General features: G+C 39.5%; 1 protein-coding gene across 6 annotated transcripts in view; it reads right to left on the bottom strand.

The window, feature by feature from the left end:
- TANC1 (tetratricopeptide repeat, ankyrin repeat and coiled-coil containing 1) overlaps positions 1-27,142 on the bottom strand; it is an 85,766-nt gene extending 58,624 nt beyond the window's left edge. For 4 of the 6 annotated variants that reach the window (XM_061446395.1, XM_061446405.1, XM_061446401.1 and 1 more), the window contains exons 1-2: positions 13,858-13,912; positions 4,719-4,793 (exon numbers count right to left, since the gene is read on the bottom strand). In XM_061446395.1, the coding sequence (XP_061302379.1) occupies positions 4,719-4,793; positions 13,858-13,897 (115 nt within the window). In that variant the 5' untranslated portion in view covers positions 13,898-13,912. Of the gene's footprint in view, positions 1-4,718; positions 4,794-13,857; positions 13,913-17,384; positions 17,486-26,811 lie in introns of those variants that run through there. The other 2 variants (XM_061446412.1, XM_061446403.1) reach the window with 2 other exon arrangements.

The following is a 27,142-nucleotide window of genomic DNA, read 5'->3' as shown; positions in this document are numbered from 1 at the left end:
AAAAGGTCAGTTCCTTCCAAGAGAGACCAGAGGCAGAGAATCTTCCAGTGGCTACAAAGGTAAATTTTCAAATGTCAAGGAAATAAACAGGAAAACATGACCCACTTTTAAGTATGAAAACACCACAGAAGAGAACGGAAAGAAATTTCCAACATAGTTAGAAAGAAACTCAGGGTAGAAATGAAGAGATGAGATTATCTTAAATCTAGAAAATTAAGTCCATTAAACAAAGACAGACAAAAGGCAATGAAGAAGAAACGGTGTGCCCTAAGCAGAAATGACAAGGACTACTGAGAGTCACTCTGGTAGGCTCTTGATCAAAAAATACTAGTTCTGCCTCTTCTTAATAGAAACACACCTTTGAAGGAATCTCTAAAGGACTTGATAACTCTTTCAGAGTTTAAAGAGATAATATTTATTTGATGTTTACAACCTGACAAAGAGAACAAAATACCAAATTTTTACTTTGTTTTTGAGACTGAATTAAAACCTTGAGAAACAAAGACAAATGGAGAGAATAACTGCTGTGTATTTCCAGTTCGGTGTACATGAGGTATTATAAACAGAGATTACTTTCCCGGACACAAAAGTTAATGTTCCTGTCTGCCCTCTTCCTGGTTGGTTCCAAACATTCACAAAATAGTTACTTTCAATTACTTTGATCTGACAGGTGCAGATTGTAGTGTTTCCCCCTTGAGTTCTGTCCTTTACTAAGTATGTACACATCACTTCAATGGAAGGAAGGGGGACAAGACAAAACAAAAAAAATCAATCTACAGATACTTATTTCCATAGAATAGAAGTAACTATGTCTGAAGGGGTGTAAAGACAGGCTGCTTCATACTGCAGAAAACCTGAAAAAAGCTGGATGTAAAAGCTAGATGCCTGGGTCAAAGATCTGCTTTCTCTGAAATTCTGTTGCTTTGGCTCATCAGCTTACCCAAGCACAGTATCAATTACCTTCTCTTGAAATCCATGTTTAGAAGTAAGTTTAGTAATTTTTGTTTTGAAAAGTTGTTCTACACATACACAACATACTGTCACCACTGCCCTCTTTTCATCTACGCTCATATATGTTTGCAGATATATGCAACTTTTTCTTCATTCGGGTTTTACCTAATCCTACAACAGCCATCTACCTATCAAGGCCTCCCAGCAGCACCTAAATCAACACATTTCAATAAAAGAAGAATTATTCATGAAAAAAGTGCAGGATCTGAGCCCAACTATGCGTTGCTAACATACTGCTACTGGAACAGCCTATGGTGCCATTTTTCTGTTCAAAAGTGAGATTTCCATGTGACAGTCTTTCACCGGATTTGAGCAGAAGTTGTTTATAAAAACCACCAGTTTTTAGCATAGCACTTCAGCCTCCACCAAAAAGCATCAACCCTAAGTCTTGCAACCCATTTTTTCCAAGATAACCCTAAATTAAAAAAAGTTATTACAAATTGTAATTAACATTACCAGCAGCTAGATTTCAAAAACGATATGTACACTTCAGCTCTTAAACCCTTACATCCGGGCAAATGAGGAAATTCCAACATCAAAATCCATACAAGCTATTTAAAAAAAAAAACACAATCCTCATTTCTTTTTGTTCTTTAACCTTTTTTAAAGACTTCAATACTACAGTTGTGCCTTCAACCCGGGGAAAAAAATGCCACTCCTATTTGCATTGGTTCCACAAGGCTAACACATGTAAAACCAATAAGATACAGTTAATGCACAAACAGGAAGCTCTATTCAGTAAAACAGGAATCATCCCACTCAGATTTGGATTGCACAGACTTCCAGGCATTCCTTTCATGCACAAGTTAACCCATGGGACAACAGGGCTTACTTCAGTTTAAGAACAAGATATTGCAGTTTAACTTAAACCTCTTCCAATTCAACTTCAGTCACAGTGAAACAATCCCAGTCGTCCGGCCAGAGACTTCAGGAGTTACTGCTCTTGAACACCTCAGCATCTCTCATCTGTCTATTAGGATACAAAGTATGAGAGATTTACCAAAAACACCTTAGCAGAACTTTGCAAGCACATTCACACAGTCAATTCTGGAACAGCTGTGGCAACTTAAAATACTACTATCTTCCAGCTGTTCAGCATTATTCCTAAACTGGGTACATAGGGAAAACAGATCACAGGAGTCTTCCTGATCGTATTTAGCCTGGTACTGCTGAGCTGTGTTCACTCATCTACTTCCTCCTAAATTCTGAAAACTTCTTCAAAACTTCATAAGCAAAAAAATCAAATCTATGTGTCCACAAAGTTGAGAGAAGCATCTAAAATTACTACTGCATTACTCTCTTAAACGGTGGCTAGAAGGGTGGACGTTTCCACATTAACTGTCTCTCAGGTCAGCTTCCATCATTAGTATGCATTTGCACTATCTTCATAGTTCTTTAGAGTAGTAAATTTTAAGAGAAGCTGCTGTTAATAAAGACCTAAAGGGCCATGAAATGGGACAACTCTACAATTAAAAAAAATTCCATTTCTCATTGTTGAGTTTAACAACCAGGGAGAGGAGCAAGCAAAAAAATAAGTTCTGCAAAGTCTAATGGCTCCTTCGCTTGCTTCACATCTTTTCTGAAAGCTGAGAAAAGTCTTACAGCTGAAAGAGTTGGAAGGTGCTTCGGAACAAAAGAGAAAACTATTAAACTGAATACAACTTTACAGGAAGTCCTGAATGTAACACAGAATGGAACACACACATTTCTTCTCAAACTTTTCACAACATCTTCAAATGCAAAATAAGCCAAAATCTCTGCAATACACTGTATAAATTACTTCCTTTTAAAAAGTGAGTCCTGCATTCCTCCTTATTCTAGGTTTCACCAGCCAGGCATTATTATTCCCAATACTTAGGTTTCCTTAACATTCAATTCATACATGAAACTCTAAAGCTTTGCTTAAAAGGCAAAACAAAAAACTCATACAAAAAAAAACGAAACCAGAGTCCCACACTCTAACAGTCCCCTTGGTGTTCAGAAATACAGCATCACTGTGTTTCTAAAAACAAAGGGAGAAAACCCTTTCTTTGCTCACATTAATCCAGACAGATGTGATGAGATCCTAAAATAAAATAAAAAAAAATTTGCTTTCTGACCTACAGGAAAAAGCCTTTTCAAGCTTCAGGTTTTAATCAAAGCCTGGTTGAAGCTCTGTTCCAAACAGCCTGATTTTCCTTTTGAGCTTAAACCAATTTCCATCTAGCATTTTAAGGAAAAACGTACCAATGAAAGCCTCACCACAGGAATCTTTAGCCCACAATGTTTAAACAACTCCAGCTGGTAACTTCAAGTCAGCAGTACACACAAAATTAACAGGATGCCTTTCGTCTTGCTCTGTGATCACTTCTGTGCATCTTTGATCTAGTGTCAATGGTTTTTCTTTTCAGGATAGCTCTCATCCTTCAGTCACTCAGAAAGAAACCTCGGTTGAGTGTAAACTTCAGAAGACCACAAGAATTTCCTGAAGAACACATTACCTGCCAGATGAACACAACTGCTTTTTGCAAAAGAACACTTAAAATGCCCTCCCCTTGTAGGACTCAGAATTCTAATTCAGTATAGTTTTAAAAGCTGCAATGCGAGCTACATATATAACTTGTTCGTCAAATAAGATTGCATTGCTTTAAAGGTCTTGAAAAAACATGAATGGGTTAGTCTATATTCTATACTTACAATATTAAACGAATATCTAGTTTTACTTTTTTTTTTATTCTGGGAGTAATAAATTTGTATTGCCAAACAGCATAAAGTCACTCTTACAGATAACTTGGGCTATAACTCATCAGAAAATCAAATGTATTAGCCAACATTAATAGTATGAAGTTAAAAATTTAACTGTGAAGAAAATGTAACCGTCCCTCAGGTCCGTCAGCCTTCCAGATACTGCAGCAGACTTCAGAATGGCCCGCACAGAGCCTGCAATTTTAATTCTCAACTGCCAGCACCTGCACTTTTCTAACTATTGTTCCTTTTCAAAGGACATTGCTGCTCCTTTGCTGCCCTCAAAAATGGCAATTAAAAAGCTCTTACTTACCCTTTTTCCTGAAAGGCAATACAGGTAAGTCATGGCTATCTAAAGTTATGATTAATAGTAAAGTAAGCTTTAAAGTAAAATTTATTAATGATTTAACCTTCAAAAATTTCTGTAGTTACATCAAAGACTAGAACATGACAGAAGTTTGATAATCAACTTAAAATGTTTTCACTAAATTTATTGTCAATAATTTTTTATCTAAATTAATGAATAATAAGAATTCTATCCCATATAATACATGTGGGCTTTTTTCTATGATATAATTGAGTAAGTAGTTTAAAATCTATTTCTATAGTTCAGGGTTCTGAACCTCTGGCTTTGGGCCATATTTAAGCTGGCAGGACAATACACACAGCCCTCAGTAATTCTTTGGTAACAACCAAGAGCAACCTGCTGCCATCTGCCCTTCTGGGCAGCGATTTGGGAAGGACTGCCCTGGATACACCTTCCAGGAGGATTCAGATCTGCTCCTAAGCTTTGCATGTGAACAGTGCAGGCAAAACCGAGCAGAGGGCCAAGGGCTGACAGACCTCCCTGCCACTGGCATCAGCACAGGAGTCTCCCACAGCCCTCGAGATAGGGCATCGTTGCAGGGACAGAATACATTTAATTGCTGGATTTATAAGACACAACTCATCTACATCACAAAATATGTCATTAATATTCATACCTGAGTCTTTCTTGTTCCCTTTTCCACCCTCTCGGCTCTTTTTTAAAACTGCCTTTAACATTTTAAATGTTGCTCCTAAAGGATAATAAAAAGAAACAAAAATAAATGTAACATTAATAACATCCATTCACACAAAACCGAACAAAGTAAAGACAGGGTCAATGCAAACAAAACAGCAAGGCAATCAGAAGAAACTTTTTGATAGTTACATTTATTTTTTAAAACGTAGCTTGATTAAGCAAACTCCTGGCGCACAAGGAATGTTTTAATATTTGAACTAAGCAATTAAGAGTTCACTGTCTTCTCATACAGAAAAATAATACAGCATTCTCCACATTCCACATATAATTAAGGTTATAAGGCTAAACATGGTGTAAGATAGGGAAAGACACTGGTGAAAATAAAGCAGAATAAAGGGCTAACTCCTGACGGGAGTTCATCAGCATTGCCAGGGGAGCAAGCAGCATGTTGGAAACCTGCTACTAGCTGGAGACTCCAAACTGCAGGTGGATGGAACAGATAGGTGATATGGAACAGGGTATCACTACACAACTGTTCCTTACGTATATGCAACACACTGACCAACACAGAAACAGCTGAACGAATCACCTAAATCACTGCCCTGCTACGTACATGTCCCTGTGCCCATCTATCCGTGCCTGAGAGCACACACATATTTCTGCCTTCCGGATCTCAAATTTAACAATCAACTTAAAATGAGCAGCAGCTGCAAATTTCAGAGGATTAATAATTTTAAGAAAGAAATATATCCAGGGTGCAAACCTGGAAGACAGTTAAGCTGCTTCAGGTAACTATCTTCAGTCACAAAGCAAGGAAAATGATATAAAAGGAATTATGAATACTACTTCTTTCCCAAAAAGCTTTCTAGTGCATCTATAAATTCTAATTTCATTTGTTTTCTCTATAAAAAAAAAAAAAAAAATCCAAAAAACCTGCAGTACAGGAAATGCAACGGGGGGGGGGGGGAGGGTATGTATTCTGACTATGCTGGTTTACATAATGGATTGCCATATACCCCACATGGAATCAACAGGAAAAGCAAGTCTTTCATTCAAAAAGCATGCGTTCTTCAGAAAGTTCGCTTATATTTATGAAATAAAGCAGAAAGAAAAATCAGTACAACATGGTTCTTAAGCTTCTGTGAACAACCTGAAGCACATACAACACATACTCATTAGAAAGCCATGAGGTTTCTCAAGCCTGTATTATACTTAATGCCCAGATCCCCGGGTCAGTTCCATGCACACAGGCAGCTGTTTTTCGTGTGGCAGAGCAGCACCTCAAGCAAGATGTAAGGATGAGTTACACTCCTTAGGATCACGCATCACATCACTAGTAACATGGTTTAGTGGTGGACTTGGCAGCCCTGGGGTATGGGGGTCGGACTTGATGATCTTAAAGGTCTTTTCAACCTAGTTGATTCCATGATCCCAGGGCAAGCTTGCAGCAAACATGCTACCTTCTGTGCTGTGTCTTGGGCAAAGTATCTAAGGATTATACACAGAAAGCAAAAGCAAAATTTAACTGCAGCTCTGGTCACTTCCTTTGAAATACCATATACTTCATGTTCCCCAACAGCTAATTACTGGGGGATGAGAAAGACAGCTAAGTACTGTAGCTCCACTCTCACTCACCACGTGTTCCCCACTCGCTTCCCCTTTCCCAGTACTTAATGCCTTCTAGTTCTGCAAAGGCAAAAAGAAGCACGCCTCCCTTATACAACAGCTCTCACAAAAAGCAGTAACAAGGAAAAACAAGTCATGGCTTCAGGTACACCATTACAAAAAAAAAAAAAAAATATTTCTGAGAGACTCAGACATGGTCAGCTGGAAACAGCTTATCTGATGATACAAGAAAATAAATCACTTTCATGAGTTGTATGAAGACTAGCACTGCCCCTAAAACAAAGAAAGTCATTATTCCACGCTGTGACATACTAAGGAGGCCTCTCAAGGCACCTTTGTCCCATTGTGTGCTCCAGAATTCAGGTCTGGAGCAGGTGGAGGGAATGGAGAAGATAATGCCAAATATCATCAGTCTAGACACTGCAATTGTATTTTTAAGAGCAGAAGATTTGAGGAGAGACCTAACCTCATTAGCCTGTTATGTATTTTAAGACTGTTAACACAGAAGGGAACAATCTATCCTATGTATCAACTCTTGACAGACCAAGTAATACAGAAGTTAGGAAATTAGAAATTTGAAGGCTGGATCACACAATCAAAATTTGTGCTTCTTTTATGCATAAACTGTGCTAGAATCTTCCATTCTGTAAGCACGTCCTGTCTGCTCCCCTGGTACGAAGGACAGCCAGATGCAAACTAAGACTTTGTTTAACCTAGGAATGCCCTTGCACACTGCCTGGGCCCAGGAATGCTACACTTCGTTTATAACCCCACCGCAGGGCCAGTATCACACAGAGGCAAAGGACCACTCAAACACCTTAAACATATTTTTATTAAAATCCAAATGGTTCAGTTCCCAAGTATTAAGTATTCTTTCAGAATAGCTTCCTCCTCGTGCATATCATGTGGGCAGCAGTGGCTGTAAAAACAGGCACATCCAGTGTGCACTGCATATACTTCAGCTGTTCAACGTATTACTACAAGTGCTGCAGTGAATGTTCTTTGCTCAAAGACCAGGCTTCTCTGATGCTTCCCAAATCACAGAACTGTGTAAAGTACTGCTGAGTACAGCACTGCTACCGGACAGCTGTAATAGCCATTTCCTACCTATCAGCCAAACTCAGCACCAGCATTCTCTTTCCTACCTTCCTGATCATCATTTTTAAAAGGGTCTTTCTAATTTTAGTACAGAACTCTTAAAAGAAAAAGAAAGAAAAAAAGCCACAAGAGGTTTAGGACAAGAGGCAATGGCTTCAAGATGCACCAGGGGAGTTTTGAATTGGATATTGGGAAAAATTTCTTCAGAGAGAGAATAATCAGGTATTGGAATAGACTGCCCAGAGCAGTGGTGAAATCACCATCCCTGTAAGTGTTCAAGAACTGTGTAGATGAGGCCCTTAGTGACAAGGTTTAGTGGTGGTCTTGGCAGTCCTGGCATAAAGGCTGGACTTGATGATCTTGGATGGACTTGATCTAGGTCTTTTCCAACCTAGCCGATTCTGTGATTCTATAAAAACCACGAAGAAACAACCAACCAAACAAAAAAAAAAAAACCCACAAAAAACAAACCACCAAACAAAACCACCTCACAACAACTGAAAGCAACTGCTGTGATTCACCTCAAATCCTTCCAACCACTTCACACCATTAAGATACTGGTCCTTGCATGAGTTTGGAATGATTACAGACTTTGTGCTTCATATTTAAACACTGGTCATTTGTCCAAAACCATAGGTATATAAATTTCACCTTAATATTACAACTTGAAGGTCTTGCGTTCTTTTGAAGCCATCTTTACATGTAATTGGAAAGTTCCTTTAAATTAAAATTTTCTCAGGTCATTTCAGTACATTGTAATTGAGTTAATTGTACTCTAGGGTATTGTAGCTTTTAATGTTGCTAGTAAGCATTCTTGGGTTGTTAGAGCATTTAGTGAAGAAAACGGTGTTCAATCATATAATTCAAGGCTGAAACATAAAGTGTATGTAAAAGAATGGGAAGTCAAAATAGAGCTGCAGAGACATTCTTAATTTGGCATTTCCCAACTTCTGCCTGGCTTTGAAATGTTAATGTTTCCTCTAAAATTATTCAGTGTATATTGTACCGACATACCTCAATGCTGTACGGTAAATTTTACTTACAAACATTTTAAAATCTTTAAAGTCTTGCTGAACAGTAGTGACTTTATTAAAATCCAACTGGTATCACCACGCAAAAAAGGAAGAAATAGTAGCTGAAGTGCTGAAGTTCACAGAGCATGTCTCACCTAGCTCTGCCCTACAGAGACCATTGCATGATTTTTTTTTTTTCTTTCTTTCCAAAAGCGATACAGCTTAGTGGTGTAACGCAACTGGAACCAAATACAAGAAGGTATTTATTAAAGAGTTTGGCTTCACAGAGCTGATCATCATGGGGGGTAGCCTACTGCAGGTGAAGACAATAACACTGATGCAAGAGAACTGGATCTTTCTTAAGAAAAATATGGTAATCATAAACCGCATTTAAAGGATCTTGAACAGGTGCAGCGCTAAAGAAACCTTCCTTAGCAGCTCAAAGAGAAATGTGAGCCTAAAAATAGTCAGTGGAAAAAGTAATGGGTACAAAGAGTAATCCAATGAACAAAGAGGCAATGAGCACAAACTGAAACACAGGAGGTTCCCTCTGGACATCAGGAATACCTTCTTACTGTAAAGGTGACTAAGCACTGGCACAGGCTGCCCAGGCAGGTTGTGGGGCCTCCCATCCTCCTTGGAAGTATTCAAGGACCATCTGGATGTGGTCCTGGACAAGTGGCTTTAGGTGATCCTTCTTGAGCAGGGAAGTTGGACAAGGTGATTTCCCACAGTCCCTTCCAACCTCAGCCCTTATGTGATTAATGTTGAGAGGGATTAGAGTCAATACTGACCCACAGGGTACACCACTAGTTACTGGCTTCTAATTAGCATTTGTACCCCTGACCACATGTTGCATGCATTTCACACTGTACCATTTACAATGCACTATTTCCTTTGAGCCTGTACATCCTGCAGGCCACTATACTGCATGTACTGCTTTTAAAGGATAACCCCCACTCACACTCCAAAAAAAGAGAACCGACTTGAAATGTACCTAACATACTGAGGAAGGGGGATGGGAATAGCAGGAAATACAAGAGTAAATCCCTTAGGTTGGCTCAAATATGTTCCCTTTGTCCAACAAAACTCACCTCAGATCAAACTCCTAGCAGAGGCAGCATACAAACTAGCTCAGGGGCTACAGAGAGGACACTTTCTGACTCTGAGGAGAATGACATGGACTAGAATAAAACCATTACAGAAGCTGTAATGTAGTAAATTCTACCTCCCTCACTCTTACTTTAAATGGCATATGCCTCCCAGTACTACAAGATCAAAAAAATCTAATTATTAGATTCCAAAAGGGAAGAAAAATAACTCTAAGCATCTAAATACACAAACGCCCTCTCCCAGATTACCTCCTAAGATAAGACATCAAAGAAAATAAAAGTCCAAATGTATTTATTGCACTCTGCTTTTTATATGAAAATATTTTTCTTTTCCATATTTTAACCATGTGCCATGTTAGAAAGTCTGCATTATGCAATGGTAGATCTGGAGCTGTTAATGAATTTCAGAATCCGAGTATAATATTCTACATAGCTAGATCAGAGTGGCAAATAAGAACAACAAAGAAAAAAAGAACACCTAAACAAACACATTATATTTAACTTTCTTATTTTGCAAACATGGCAAGTATAAATTTCCTATTAGGCAGAACAGAGAGGCTTGATACAGAACTGAAATTTTGCAGTATATATCACTCCTATTCTTAGGATACAGGTTAGGGGTAATAAGAGATCAAACAAAAGGAATCAAGGACAATTCCATCCTAGATTTTCTCTTTTTGGAATTGAGGCCAACTTCCCTGTTGTGCAGACAGTTGGTTCTCCAAGGATCTGTTCCACTACAGAACAGAAATGGCATGCGAGACAGTTGCTTATTCAAGACACATACTGTGCCAATACAAAAGTTGCCCATTACCTGGAAGCAAAGTACATTTCCTGACTTCTCCCCTATAAAATGCTGCAAAAAATGAAAGATAAACACTTCCAAAGAAATTCACCTTTTGGTATGTCAATTACACTCAAGGAGAGACAAAGCACTAAGGGCTCTGAGCAGGCAGAAAAATACAAAATAAACTGTCCTTAGGCCAGCACCTTAGGTTTTTCTACATTCATTCACAATCCCCAAAGGTGTGTACTTGAACCATTTAGGAAATGAACCAAATATTACAGTTTCAAAATCCTGATTACAAATAAGCTATGTGTTTTTTTAAATAACCAAACCAAACCAAAAAGCCCAACAGCAAACTTGGTTACACAAACTGTAAAGCTTTAGGACAGGTATCCAAAAGCATTTCAGCTTCAGGTAAAAAATTTCTTCATACCCATCTTGCACACTTCAAGAAGACTGACTGAACTGAACAGCAATACTGTATATTTATACTTCCTTGTCCCTTGAAACAGACATGGGATATTGGATCTTGTTTTGGTTTAAAGATATTTGTATTAGTAGGGTATTTTCCAGTAATGCTGGCATTTTGTCCTTTCTAAGCACATTGTATTTCTGCTTTCCCCACAACTAAACTTAAAGAAAATCATTCACTAAGATTTCAGAAGTTTTCAGCTACTGTAATTGTTTTGCTTTGGTAAACAATTCAGGTTTAGGTTTTCTTGGTTCCAGTTTTTAAATTCTGCCCCTGAAAGCACTTGCTTGTTGTTCGGTTAGGTTTTTTCTTTCCTTCAAGATTTCAAGGCATTTTAAAAACTTTAACTGTTGTTTCCATTTTTCCAACAGGTATGAGATGTGGACTTGTTATCCAAGGGTCAATATTAATAATGTTACATAAGAAGGAAAATACCTCAACATGCTTTTGCTTATGCAATCAAAGATCATGGCAGCTGCTTACAAAACCAGATCCCCCACCCTAGCTCATGTCAAATACATTTTAAAATGGGTGCTGTCCTCCCACCAGTTCAACTGTCGTCTTCAGATACATGCAACATTTCATACAACTGCCTTATATTCAGAGCATGAGGGAAAGGGGCAGAAAGTCCTTCAATTTAAGCCTTCATTATGATCAGCTTTTTTATAAGTGAAGGACTCCAGAACAGGACCAGGTTTCTAAAATACAAATGGTAGGTTATGTAAATTGCTCTGAGCACAGACATACACAAAAGTTTACTTCATTCCTAAATCTTTCACAAATTAAGTATTTCATTACCTATGAAATCCCTCTTGAAAAGCAGAAAGACAGAAGAAAACATATCTCCATGTTTTCACTCTGCCTGTGAGTCTCCCATAAAACTCAGCAACTTCCTTGCATAAGAATATTTTCCACTACTAACATCAGTAACAAGATGATTCATAGCTTTTGTTTCCATTCTTAACTTTTGGTCCACCTTCCCTAAAGGTTTGCAGCATGCATGTTTTAGATGCATTACTATCACAGTGGATTATTTTCAGAGATGTAGCCACAAAAGTCAATCGCTTTTGGAGAGGTCAAATAAACTAATCCTTCCAGTAGGCTGTACTGAGCCAAATTTAAACAAATTCACTGAAGTTAACCAGCTATTATTGAAACTATTTTACAATTAATGGTCTTTACCCTTTTCTTTTGTAGGGAGATCAATGCAGATACAGAAGTGACAAGCTATACGGCATTTGTTCCTTACTCAATAACCTAATTATTATTAATCTTACCTATGAGATATTCCCCCCATTCTTATCTGACACTCCTGAAAGCTACACATCAATTTAACAGGAGACTGTAAAAGAACACCAAAGTTTCCAATTTGCTGTTCATTTCCAAATAGTGGAATTCTGCCCTGAAGCACTATTAAAATACAATGAAAGAGGTGAAAGATGAGGAAGTGTGAGAAAGATCTCATTATCACATAAGCTATTAGAATGTGCTTTTGCGGTAGCTTTTTTCCCACCAGTCTGGTTCTAGATTTGACTTCCCAGATGACATGGAAGTACCTATTCTATCCTGCAACCACTCAGTCTTCTGCTATGCTACTCTTTTACCCTACTGCAGACTATTTTGGCCAGTGTCTCCAAGGACTGCCAATGCAGGGGCAAAGATGGTTGGTGTCTTCACTTGACTGCTGTCTAAATGTTCTTGGTCAGGTGCCAGATACTGGAGAAATGACTATTTATCAATTTTAAAGATCACTATTCTTCAGCTATTTGTTACTACCCTGAATCACGGAAACAGATGAAGAGCACTCTCAAGCCAGAAATATTAACTCCAAAGGTCATAAGCACCTGAATGATTCAGCAATGATACGGATGAAGAATCATCAGCTGAGTCATTTGCCTGTCCATGCTGGGGAAAAAACAGCAGCAGTTGTCAACAGAGGAGCCATAAAATCTTAAAGACTTGCAGCTGTTTCTCATATGAAAAATATCTGACTACAGATGAGATTGTACACAAATTTATTTGTCCCTTTCTCCTCCCATTCAGCCAAGCCCCTCCAGAGAAATGCCAAAACCATACCTTCCTACCATTTTCTACAGAACTTCCCTTCTTTTCAGTTATGAGCTACAAAAAAGGAAAACAGAAAGAAAAAAAATAATAAATCCCAAATCAAACTAACAAAAACCAGGAAAAAACCCTGCTTCTCAGCTCTACTGAATTATTTATCTTTGCTATTTAGGCTTCTCTCTGAACCTCACCCCTCTAGCTCTTGTCATTTACAAGATACCGTCAAATTCTTCAAAGGATCAAAAGATCCACTATGCTCTTCCAGTCTCATCTCATTTAGCTTAAACTCCACTTTCACCAGGACTGTTTTCTCCCTTCAGTTTTATCTTTAGCTATCACAGAAGTATATTACATTCTATCATTCCACTGCCTTTTATTCCTAAATCCAATGAATCATCTCTCCTCCAACTTTGCAAGGAAGGGATCAGTGTGCACAGACTTCAGCAAAACAAGTTTTTACTTCAGAGGACAAAAGGAGGTCAGTGGGTGTGGTGAGAGCAGAATGATGACAGGTGGGAAGAGGAAGACTGGTTGTCTTCAGCAACAATCCTCACCTCCATAAAAAGGTTACAAAACAAAAAAATATAAAAAGTTGCCCCCTCTTTAAGTGGCAGGTCACTAGGCAGAGACATTCTGGAATTAAATAATGTCACCAGGGTTTAAAAATGTCCTAGGGAAACACAGTCATGAGCATCTTAGCCACCAATCCCCCAGAACCAGTGGGCATCACAGACAGTTTGCACTGAGGCAGGAGGAAGCAAAGGAAAATGAATGAAAATGAAATGAATGAATGAAAATGAAATAGGTACATTTTTCCTTGCCTTTGTCATAATGGCCACTTTTATCCCATCTCTCTCCATCTCCTCATATTAAAACAGGAAAAGCAACAAACCCTCTACTTCAAAATCGATTATTAAAGGGTCAAAACAGTAGGCAAGAAAACTCACCACTTTCCAGCTGGCAGAAGTGACACCCTGCACACACCATGTCAGCAGAAAATCAAGAGCCTATAACTGGATGAAAACTAGGTCAGGAACTGCTATTTCAGCTTTACTAGCACACAGAAAATGAAAGGAAGACAAAAAAAAAAAAAAAAAAACAAAAAAAAAACCCACACTAACCGAAATCCTAACCCTATTACTCATAGTAATCACATCTGTTACCCAGTAGCTGTATGTTATAGGTATGACAGCACCATCCTCTCCAGAAGGTATGGAAGATGAAGCATACTGAAATAAAATGCATCTCTCGTTTCTCAACTGTCCTAATTTCCAGGTGAATGTCAGCAAGCTGCTTGTAAAACATGATTCACTCCAAGCAGCCAGAAGTAAATGTAATGCAGAATGCATCCATCTCACATTATACAGGCTGCAGTTCACATAACTCAGCAGGCAAAACCGTTTTCCTTCATCCCACCACTCTATATCAGTTTAAACCTGCTTCCTCCATACTGCCACAATTCTAGACGTTGTTTCATGACTCAGAAAACTGAAGACAAGATGATCTAGCAAAGTGAAAATGGGGACAGCACATCGGTATCTGCGATAAATGACCCAACATTTTAACAGACTGTGGTCTCTGGACTTAGACAGGCATTATGCAGTTTCCAGTATAGCCATTAGAACAGTTGTAGATCCCCCATTTCTTTAAAAAAGGCTCAACAGGCAGCCTGTATGGGTTACTCTTTGCAGTATGTATTTAAGCAAGCTTCTTCTGCTCCTGTGAAACAACATGTACTATTAAGGAATCACTATCATCTAGAAAGTTAAGTGAGGGAAGAAGCAGAAGAAATCAATTTAGATGTAACTAATATTTTTAGTGTTAAAGTCAAGCAGTATCAGAAGTAATACCTACTTAGAAAAAAAAACTTATTACTACAGGATAGCCTACAAACTTCATGTAATAGTACCAAACTGATAGGAAACACAACAAATCTGTAATAATTTTGCCCAGAATTTTCAAAGGGCTACATAAAACCTACTTCTGATCAGGGATCCTCTCTTCTTTGTGCTACAGCAAAGGGAAGAACACAATTTCTCCTACAGCATCAGGAGCGATGTGTTCACCACATGAAAATTCTGAGCCCAGTGACAGTTCATTTCTTCTGCATGGCAATGCAACCCTACCAGCTGATTAAGAAACCCTACCTGGCATATTGGATTTGTTTCACTTTAAAACTCACAAACTGTCTCCTACAGCTGTACATACAATTTCCATACTCTCCTCCACAGGAGATAAGCACTAAATTTCATTTAGCAGACAGCAAAATGACATCATGACAGTTCAATTATTATCAACTTTCAGTACATGACTTTTTTTTTTTAAGATGGTCAGTGTTTTCCCATCAGACAGCATACACAGAATTAGTCTATTATGTTCCAGGAGAGAACTGGCTTAATCAAAACTCAGTTTTCTTTAAGTCATACCATCAGACTCCCCTGAAAGGATGGACAAGTTCTCCCATCACACAGTAGGCAAGTAGGTGAATACTGCATTTCCTTCATACATCACTACTGGGAAGATTATACAGTCCACCTAGTGAGTCTGCGTACCGATGACTTAATTTTACTAGACTTACTAAATGTCACTAAAATCCACAAGCTTAGCAAATGAAGTACTGCAGCTGAGATAGGTAAACCACCATCTGCTTGTTTGTTGCGGCTTTTAGACTATTGCTGACATAGAGAAACAAATAAATTACTATTTCTTTCAATCACCTTAAGGCTTTAAGGAAGTTATCTCATGTAAAGGGCTTTAATTTCATAAAATACTTTATTAGAAGAAATTATTAGGCTAAACCAATAACACTTTCAACTTGCTTAATGCTTTCAACTTACCAAAAGCTGCAGATGAGAAATCATATCCTACATAAACCTATCCAGGTGCCTGGACGTAATCTTATTTTCAGATTTGAGATGCGTATTTGAAGTCAGAGCTTGCAAAGCTACCACTTTTACTTATTTTCTGTTTAAAGAACACCAACCGAGATCTTCTCAGCCTCAATACTAAAAAAATTCCCAAGAAAATCAAGCCTGACCAGAGCAGTGTCTTGAGAATTTCAGTGGAGTATACTGGTAAGATGAGGCAGCTCTCACAACAGTACTCTAGGCAGTATCCAAAAAAACCCAGTGACTTCAAAGTGATCTGACGCTACAGGTCTCTTCGGGACCTACAAAACTAGCATGTGGTCCAACAAACACACTGATTTCCATATTTGTTTGTCTACAAAGTTACACGTAACAAACCAGCAAACCAAAACAAGAACAAAGGAAAAAAAAATGAGGCAGCTCCACATTTGAAGAAACTTTGCTCCACTTCAAAATGAAATGATTCTACCACCAGACTATATATAAACACACAGCATGACAGTCTTCAGGCACACTTTTAGAGAGAGGTTTTTTATATACCTCAAGTGCCACCTGCTGCATCTACTGCAGGTAGTCTGGCAGAGGTGCCACACTGTATGTGCAAAATAAAATAAAATTTAAAAAAATCACTGAGTTCCAATGACTTTAACAGACTGATGATCCTTTCAGAAAAGAAAAACGAATTCCTTCCAAATGGTAAATGAAATCATTTGCTACAAAGTCAAAGCAGGCACTACCAAAACCTAGCAGTATTTGATTAATAGATGCATACAACTCAAGGAAAATATTGTAGGACATGAAATGAAAATATGTTTGTCTAGAAGTGAAGGCTTCTTCCACAGTCTTTCATCTACTGAAAAGCAAGTTCACAGTAAGCATGGGCAGTTTTCCTGGCAGAATTGCTCTACACAACAATAGGAAAGGGGACCAGTCAAAATGCTGCTGAATTTACAGAGTACTGATACATACTGGCACCATACACTGCCTGACAATAGCCAGTGCCACACAGTCTTCAGGTAGCTCAGCAGGGCAGATCACCACAGATGATAAGAAAGTCTCTCAGAAGAGGAAAATTTTTGTGATAGTTGACAGTTGGTCCACTCAGGAGTTTGAAAACAAGACTGAAACAAGTCTAAAGCAAAGGGGGCAGCAATACAGCTCCCTTCAGTGTGTCCACGCTGGTACATCATCTTTTCACTCATGTGCTGGCTGTTTAACTTTCACTCCTATATTTAAACCAAAGCTAAGCTTATTCCTGGATACTTTACCAATACATTAAGGAAACTATACAGCAAAGCCATCAACCACATTATCATCACTCCCATCCAAGTGATGCAAAGTGGCAAGGAAGCAGTTTCATTTGTGTAATTTGACATTGTGGGCCCTCAGACACCTTCAGGATTTCCTTCTCTGCTTTTTCATGAAATTCTCCTCTCTTTCAAAAAAGTTGTTGTTTTACTACTAATTTTCTCATAACACTACAGGCCTCCATTTTAGACACCGATTCCCAATAAAGGTGCACGTTCTGGACTTTTTTTTTTTCCATGTCAGCTATCCTTAGAAATTCTGGGACAGTACGTTTTCTATAATCCCTAATCATAAAATACCTTATCTTGAAATGGCTGGGAATCACAGCCACTTGCTTTTGCCAAAAATCAAATGCAGAGCTCTAGCCAAACTTGGTATACAAAGGACACATTAGATACTTCCTGCTTCACAGGCCTAAAAATAGAGACAAATATATCTATTATTAAGTAAGCATTTTTGGAGGTTTCATTGTGACTTTTAAGATATACTAATTTGGTGTAAAATTGATGTTGCTACTTTCTTCGTTAGGGTATGCATCTTCTAGCCTCAGTTACTAGAGGTAGATTGGTATGTGTGCAACAGCAGCTTGAAATATCCATGATGACAAAAAATAACCACAGTCATTAAGACTTCTTTGGTTATGGTAGAGGAACAGAATGCCAGAGGCTGGAAGGGGCCTCTGGAGGTCATCTTGTCCAGTGCACCTGCTCAAGTAGGGCAAGTCATACAAGATGATCTTGGAAACCTATATTGAAAATGCAACGCAGACAGAGTTCTTTCCTTCAGAAAATGCAACTGCCTAAATTGATCGGTTACCAAACAGATATTCGCTCCCCCCCCCAAAAAAAAACAAACACCAAAAAACGTGGAGCCACATGTAACTCCTACATGACCCTAAAAGGCAGAAATAAGTAGAACACAAAGCTCATACATACCAAGACTGTTATCATTGTCCAGAACACATTAGCACAATTGAACATACACACACATACACACACACATAAAGCGGTAATCCAAGTGGATAAAATAAACTAGTGAACTTGAGAATTTAACATTAACATTCTTGAGGCTGCCTAGAGACTAAACATTTAAGTTACATGATCTAGAAGGCAGGTGAATCAGAAAGTACCCTACGCATCTGTATATACTACTTCTTCTCCCCTAGAGCATCTTAAAGCATATTACAGCTCATAACAGCCTGCAGGGAGGGTAGTACTCTTACGTCCATTTAAGAGGAACAAAAAGCAGTTTACTCAAAGTCATACTGGACAAGTCTTTACAAGACAGCCAAAGGGGTCAGCTGCATATTTCTTCTACATCGTGCCAGTGCTGCTACAGTTTTCTGTGTTTTCTGAACTGCACTGAAGATTCAGATGAGCAACGGAGACAACACAGGAAAAAGAGCAGGATCTCATGGCTGGTACAGAAGGAAGGAAAACCACTCCTCTGAATCACAACAAACTGTTAAGATTGTCTCACTGTCTCCTGAAATCTCACCCATAGGAATGTGGCAAAGGAGAAATACTACCCTCCTCACTTCTCATCTCATGACCTTTTTTATGTCGGCTGTGAAATGTAAACCTTCCATTTTTAATTATTTGATTATGCTGTTTTACGGACAAGACTCAGGCATTCTTCTACAGTGTAAACTACAAGGAAACACTCTAACATCCATATTCTTCCAATTCCTTTTCCCTTAAAGGACTTTTCGTTTTAACGTACAATGCAGTAGCATCAAGAGACGTTGCCACAGCGTTAAAATTAGCTCTGTTTGAACGTTTATGACAGGCAGTATCTACCACAACGGGCTTACAAGCAAACCCTTTAGTCCTGTCACAACCCAACATGTGGTGTACTCTCTTTACAAAAGCAGACTACTGAAATCAATTAGATTATTCACATAAACTAGATACAGGTTTTAGCTACTACACTTAGCCATAAGTCCACTACAGACCTCACACGAGGGAGAACATACATGGAACATCCCACAGCCTGCTCTTGAAGAAAAATTAAAGGCTTGTCTATGCAAGGGGAAAAGTGCTCCACATTCACACCCTGCCTCATTCTGCAGTAACTCCCTGGTGTAGACAAGATCTTACATGCTCTTACCAAAAATATGAAATACCTGGCAAGCCCATATTTATTAAAATTTTACAGTTGTCCTATTGCTTTCAGTAATTAAGCAGCCAAGCACCACTAAATCCTCTAATTTGGATGCCAGAAAGCATACCCTCCACAGGCAAGTGCCCAAAAACCCCACATTTAAATCCTCACAACCAGAAATTAAGTAGTGGTGGAATACAAACTTGCATCCTTCAAAAAATTAACTATTCATGAAAATCTCAGGTCTGTGTACAGCTTTACAAGTTTGTCAAGACTGCCTCACCTTAACCTGTTAATGGGGTGCTTGCAAATTCCATGTAAATCAGATGAGCCAAGTTCACTGACTTATGAAAAAAAAAAAACAAAACGAAAAAACAACACAGATCTAAGATCAACGAGAACTCACCTCAAAATCCTACAAACTGAAGAAAAAAAAATGCAGATAAACAAAATTCAATTTTTCTCATGGGGAAAACTGAGAATTGAAGAAGAAGGCGCAAGCAAAGCTTGCTAAGGAGAAAAGCATTTAGTTTTCCTATTAGCAGAAATGATAAAAAAAGGAAGAAAAAAAACTTGTTTTTACCAGATTGGAGGGACAATGTTAGATTTCTCAGGTGCCAGTTAGGCAGAGTCTTGGAACACTTCATTACGAAAATGAGCTCTCTCAAGAAGCCCATTTGCCCAGTGTGATCCAAGATGCAACTCTGCTGCAGAGGATGCAAGAGCTTTAGAAAAATCTTCTGTGCAGGCACAGGGGTGCGAGGAAAGAAAAAGAAAAAAGTCCTAACAAACCATTTCGTATATTCCTCTGGTGCGGAGCTTTGAGTTCCAGCAGAACAAAGTAACTTAATGTCACTTTTGTCCTTCTTTCCCTATTGTCTTTTAAAAACAAAATACAGCATTTCTGGTCAAGCAAAAATAAACCCAGCATTTAGATCTTTTTTTTTTCCCCAAACTTTCATAATATGTCTAGTACCTCTAAATGAGTGTAAATAAAGTGCTGCCATCACTCATTGATTGACTTCCTTCAACCTTACAGAAAATACATCTGTAATGCGCTACAGTGGCCTAAATTATAGCTTAGACAGAGAATAAACAAAAACTCCACGCACCGTGTTCTCATTTCCAGAGTTTAAAACATATCAATGGATTCTGAAACTGTACATTAGTTTGGTATATCATGCTGGAAGACACAATGTTCTTGTATTCCATTCTACCTTTGCCAAATGTAGTTTATCTGAGGATAAAGCAAAGTTTTCCCCCACTATGTCTTTCCATTGTCTCCTGCATTTTTCAAAGCAATTCTTGCTTGAACACAAAGATTCTGCATCAGTAGCTGGGAAGTGCCGAAAATTTTACTTTGCCATAGCAAAACCATGTCTACACTTTGTGGCAATAATATTCTTCCCTCTCTGCTTCAAACTTCCAGTTTCTGGAATATATTGTAGAAAAATCCAGGAACTCAGGCCTTACTAGCACAGAAAAAAAAACCCAACCCTTTGTGACCTCAGTGGGAATTTAGCCCAATATAAAACAGACCTTGAGGCATGTTAACTAAATAAACTCAAAGGCATTTCTGGTGTAAAACAGTCTCCCTCCAAAATCCACATTAAGAATATTTTGTGTTTTGTCATTCTTGCTCAAAACCAACAACCACCCCCCCCAAAACAAACAAACACAGAAAACAGCAAAACTCCAAGCCTGAATCAAAACCAACTCACACATTAAACTCTCTAGAAACTTCCACCTCATTCAAGTTTAAAAAAAGGTCATATTTTGCTCCTATTTATTTTTACTTGTGCATTGTTTAAATCCTAACTTGCTAAAGTATGGTCAGAAATATAGATTGGAAGGAAAGGAACCTGTGAAGAAAGATACTAATTAGTTTCACTGTATATGACTGAAAGAAGAACAGCTCAATCTTTAGACCTCTCAAAATCTGGTATTTTTCCAGATAAAACGAAGTGGTTTAATCTGGACTCTGTCTTTTCCACAATTAAACAACTCAGCTATTTTAAGTGCAATGCTCAGAATTTGACTTAAAACTACCAGCTTTTGACAGTCACAGATATTTAATAATTAATAATTATACAAAGTACATGGCAGCAAAGTTCCACTAGAAGCTAATACAAGATTTAAAGATGCAAAACTATTCAAAGCTAAGCAGAGCATCCTGCAGTCTAACTCCAGCCACATAGCTGCAGAGTTCACATTTACACACAAACATGCACATCAAAAACGTTCTTTCAGGGCGTTTCCTGTGTTGCTAACAAGTTCCAGCTTCTCTCCTGCTGGATCTAAATTTAACAAAAGACTGAGTCTTAAAAAAAACTAAAACAAAACAAAACAAAAAAAACAACAAGCCAAAGAAAAACCCCACCAACAAATAAAAAAATAAAACAAAATAAACCCCAACCCACACCATATACACAACTCCAATGCAATGAAGCAAACATTTTACAAGCACCTTTGTTTTTAAAGCTGTTAATGATCAAATATACTAAGTATACAGCAAACAAAGAAAAAAGTAACCCTTTCACTCTACATCTTTCTGAAATGGTGTTTTAAATGCTACTAGGTACAGGTAACACAAGCACTAACAACAGCTGCTAACTCAATAAACTTAAAAGCAAGTGACCCGTACGGAGGAAGTCAGCAGTTTAACCAGAAGCCAAGGCTCCCCAGCATGGCCAAGTGTGCTTTGACAGACAAGTTAAAAGGACTAACCACAACAGTAGCTTGGATTAAGCAGAAAAGACTTCTTACAAAATCTTCAGACTTCGTTAAAAGCGTGCTAATTCCTGAATATTTTTATTGCAGGTTTGTCTGAGCAAGGGAAGGCAAATATACAGGTAGAAGGGAAAGGATAAGAAACAGCTTGAAGTGAAGGAGGGTTACATTCAGCTACTGAGCCCAGTGACGAATGTGCACATGCACACACCACCCTTGTCCCAAGATGCATCTACCCATGGGGCTCCTTCTTGACACCACCCACACGGGCCATTCCCACTCCATCAGGGCAACTGTTTCACTTCCTGCACAATGTGGGACATGTCACACATTCACCTTTCATGCTTTTCTTTGAGAGGTTAATTCTTGCAATGCTGGAATATGATATACCTTTTTTAAAAAAGGTGTTATATTCGAGTAATACCTGGATCACCAATGCGAGGGGAAATTCTACCACAGGCTAGAATGAGACTGACAACTCTTCTATCATAGGCTACAGAGGTCTTTTCTCTTATGACACCACCCTGTAATTCAGAAATCTAAACCATGGAAATTTGCATTTATTGATAATTCACAAGTTCTAACTTAAAGGAACACCATGAATTCAAGGTAGATGACAAAAAAAAAAAGCAGAGATTCAAAACAACATGTATCTGTAGCTTTGTACCTTGCAAGTTTGCCATATTCAAGACCACTAGAACTCTAAGTTGCATCTAGTTTTCTGATTTCATACATGTCTAGATACAGCTGAATTCACAGCTGTGAAGGCACATGAGGAAGAACTAGACGGTTTCAGGACCAGCCCTATCCCCAAATTATTTTGGTCTTCTGTATTTCAAAAGTGCCCAAGAAGTACTTCACAAAGCAGCGCTTCACCAAGTCAGTCACTACGCAAACACTGAAACCCCATAACCCCTAGGCCTGCTGACACAGAGTATTTGCAAAAAAAGGTCAAATGAGCAATAATTTATTGAGCATTGCCACCAACTTCAATAACATCAAGATCCTAAAAGCAGTTCTTGATTTGACTTCAGAGAAATTTCAATTTCTGCTAGTAGCTATGCAAAAAAACTCATTCACTGCTATCACTAAACTGACCCCTGTTTAAGACCCTGTGAGATTCTCAAGCTGAAAACATTTTATAGTCAATGAAACATAGCAAACTCTTCTCTGCAAACACTTGAGAACCAACATCCCACGCAACAAGGCACAGATGAGGAGACACTTCAAATCTGGCAAGCTGGCTGATCTGCAAGGTGCTTCATCCAGCAAGCTAGTGGAACTTCTGTTTTCAAATTGGCACCCTCTTTAGAAATGATTATTCCAGATCAAGAAAAGTAAGGAAGTGAATTACTAAATTGGAGATGGCACTACCTCTGGAAACAAAGCATATATTCCAGCAACTACTCCCAGTCACGTAATGGAGAAATAACGAATAGACAATTTTTGTTACCTAGCCTTCTGCTTCCAAACCTGTACAAGTATTACTTGCACACAGGAGCTTCTTCATACATTATACAGGGAGGCCAAGCACTGAAGTTAAGATACTGCAAAGTTTAACATTCCAGTACCAAAGTGGCTTTATAGATCAAGCCTATACCTTAATGTGCCTCTTGTCAGTAACTGCAGAGGAGAAAACAAAAACAGAATTCCCAAAACACAGCAAGAGAAACAGGCCTTTTAAAAGTTAAAGTCATTACATTAACATGAACTATAATGATGGAGTGACAAGAAAGCCTATACAGCACAGTAACCTGAAATAACTACAAAGCAAACTCAGCACGATTAGTCTCTCTATGCAGCTGAAAGACAGGGTGGGGGAAAGCAACAAAACATTTTAGCTATGATAAGGACATCACTGGCATGCTATTTTGCTGAAGCACAAAACAAAAATGGCAGAAAACCTGTGCTGCATTTCAGACTCTCCCTACCTAAAATTGTCTCCAGCATAAGCAAGAAGGAAAGGTACTCTGGACTAGACTCTTAAAGGTATATGGCAAAGCTAAATACCTAATACAAAGCATCTTGCCACCTCTATACTGTCTTTTACACTTGGATAAATAATCTAATCAGGTAAGCATGCTGGACTGTCCTCATAGAATTTTCTAAGTACAATGAATACTGAAGGATTTAATCAGCCATGCTGAACAAGGAACTTTAAAAGAAGGTAGTAACATATAGCATAGCAAGTAGACACATTAATATTAGGCCACACAATAAATATTCTGCATTAATGTGTAACTGATCCCTTTATTTACTTCCTTCAAGACAATATCACAGAGTTTAAGACTCCACCAAAATAATTTTTTTTCCTTTTTTTTTAAAAAAGGAAAAAAAAAAAAACCCACACCAACAAACAACACCACCACAAGGCACTTTTCAAACTAAATACAAAACTGGTGATGATCACGGAGTGTTTCAGTGCTTGCTTCCGGGTTTTATTTTCAGTTTGGTGTTATACTATGCCTTACTTATTGTTCAGAAGTCAGTTTTCTATCAGCAGTGCCTTCTATACACAAATAAATTTTTTAAAACTAAGACTTTGCATTTGTCAGGCCATATATTTTTTAATTTTTTAATTGCCACAGCTTTGTGATAAATAAACTCTCCAACCTCCATGTTAAATCTGGAGAGCTGAAAGCAACCAAAAGACACAAACTAACCCAGTTTTCTCAACTCTTACTCATACAGAAAACCCGAAGCTGGCCTTTCTCTGTTTTTCTGGAAAACATAAAGGTCCAGCTCCTGGTAGAGCCTGGAATACAAGTTTTTAATCATGGCAGCATTGCTACAGAAAAATCTTAATTGTAAAGCCATTAATATCTATTTCAACTTACAGATGTTTACAGGTGTCATTGCACATAACCAACAGATCAGGTTGATGAGTTTGAAGGCTTGCAGATTAATCTTTCATCTTCAAAGAAAGGTTTAACCTTGATGACACTAAGAAGTTCAGCTAAAGAAAAACAGAACACCTCTCCTAAGGCTGCTTAGCTGTCTTCAGAAGTATGTACTCAGATCACAGTGTTGCTATGGCATCAACTTTGGGACGGTGGTTCAACACACAAAATGCCTCTTTCCTACAGACTGCTATGGGAAGCTGAGCAACTCTGGCCATGAACCAAATATGTTTTGGCTAAGAAGCAGACATAATTCTTCACCATTTGGACATTCCAATGGTTAACTAAACTGAGGAAGCAGGACAACCAGCACTTTAGGGCATCCATGTAAACGAAGCTCTAAATCCATTGCCCTAGCAGCAGCAGAAAGAAACTGTATTTGCACTTACCTTGCTCACTAGCATTATTTAATAACATAACCCTATTTTTCAAGCTCCCAACTGTCAGATCAGAAAAAATGAGAAAAGTTCATTTATGACAGCTGCATATCAAGCTACTGTGGAGAACTGCAGGATCCAAACATTTATTTCCCTCATTACGTGGCATTTTTATGCATCAGGCTATTTTTAAGGAGCAGCTATCAAAAAAATACGAGTTAACACAGGCCTTTCACATATCCTGAATAATCCCACAAATCTCTGAAGTAGCCTGGATGAGTAAAACATCTAACATACTCCAAAACAGTAGACCTCTTGCAAACTGTTTTACACCCAGCAACCACAGGAGCCCAAAGCAAACCTCCCACACTGCCAACTGTTAGCTTTCCAAATGGTAAAGCAGCATTTGATTCATCAGTCAGAAAACACAACCCCTAGAGTAGCCCAGATGAGTGCCACTTTTGCATTGCCACGAGGGGGAGAAAGAAGTGGGTATAAAACAGAACAGGGTTGAGGGGACCCACTCAGTTATCACACTGAGCCAGACCTAGCCTCCTTTCCCCTCCCACCCCCGCGGTTCATCCTCACAGAAAGATGTGTCCCGTTACACTGTATTTTGAAAACAATCACTAAGGACCCACTTTACTCTCTGCCCAATAAATATGCATTATGAGGCTAAGGCAAACCACTAACTGAAATAATACTACTGAGAAATCAGAACGCCTTAGGAAGTATGCAATAAAACACACAGTTACTATACATTATTAGTAACTCGCATATTAAAAGAAGAATGAAATTATCATTTTATCCTTCAGATCACAGCAGGCAACACTGAGAACCACAAGGGCAGGACCTTCTGTTTCAGTAATCAAAACAAGGTCATCGCCAACGGATGCACACATGCACCTACACAGTCCATTTCAATCTAGAAAGGTAAATAGCTGAACATCTCCCTTCTTGCCAACCCTGCCTGGAACATTTCATGCAGATCCGAAGCCTGACTGAGTAATGAACGGCTGCATTTGCCATATGCCTTAACTTTAGCTGCCGTACTACTAATGGGGCAGTCGTGACATGTCTCCTGTTCTCAGCAAGGCTGCTTTGCGTTCTGCTATCACAAACGAGTAACCACAAAGAACTCAAGTTTTCCAGAACGCAGAATCTCTACTAATAAAGGAATAAAGATTTTACTAGTTACAGAAACGTAAAAGTATGCGCTGGGAGGCGGAAATCCCGGCCGCCCAGCAGCCCCGGGCCTCGCCCCTGCGGGAGCACCTCCTCCAGCCCCCCCGGCCCGGGCAGCCCCCGCCACCCGCCCCCGGGCCCTCCGGCCTCCTCGGCCGCCGCAGGCCGCGCCTCTCCGCGCTCCTCCCAGCCCTACCCCCACCTGTGCCGGCCACGGCCACGGCCCGGGCCCCGCCGCAGGGGCAGCCGCCGCCTCAGCTTCGCCGCCTCAGCCCCACCGCACGCCTCAGCTCCCGCCCCGCGCCCGTCCAACCTGCCCGTACACTCTCCTCGGCCAAAAAGTTTTGAGTGGCGTCCCGCCGCCACCAAGCCCCCGCGCAGCCCTCTGGACAGGCCGGCCGGGAGGAGGGGGAGCGGGAGGAAGGGCTTACCTCCGACTGCGGTACCCGGCCCCCGCGCCCAGGCACTCCCGCGGCACGGCCCAAGCAGGGCTCCTCCGCGGGCAGCCGGGCGCGTCGGCGGGATGAGCTCACTGGGAGCCGGCAGCAGCAGTCCCCGCCCCGCGCACCCCACGGCCGCCACTCCACAGGGCCTCTCCGCGGGGCGGGGTGCACCGGGGCGGAGCGGAGTCGAGTCGGACGGCGAGGGCAGATTTCGGCGCTGCCTTAGCACGGGCCCGTAGCTCCCCAGGCCCAGTAGGGCGGCTGCGCGTCCGGAGCTCCATAAAGGGCGGTCGGGGAAAGGTGGGCAGCAGGGCTGCCG

Source organism: Pezoporus flaviventris, unplaced genomic scaffold, assembly GCF_033815535.1.
Source record: "Pezoporus flaviventris isolate CSIRO_AGI_PZ_B2104156 unplaced genomic scaffold, CSIRO_AGI_Pfla_v1 ptg000001l, whole genome shotgun sequence".
Classification (NCBI taxonomy): Eukaryota; Metazoa; Chordata; class Aves; order Psittaciformes; family Psittacidae; genus Pezoporus; species Pezoporus flaviventris.
Note: the sequence above shows the minus strand (reverse complement) of the source record. Positions and strands in the feature narration are given on the sequence as shown.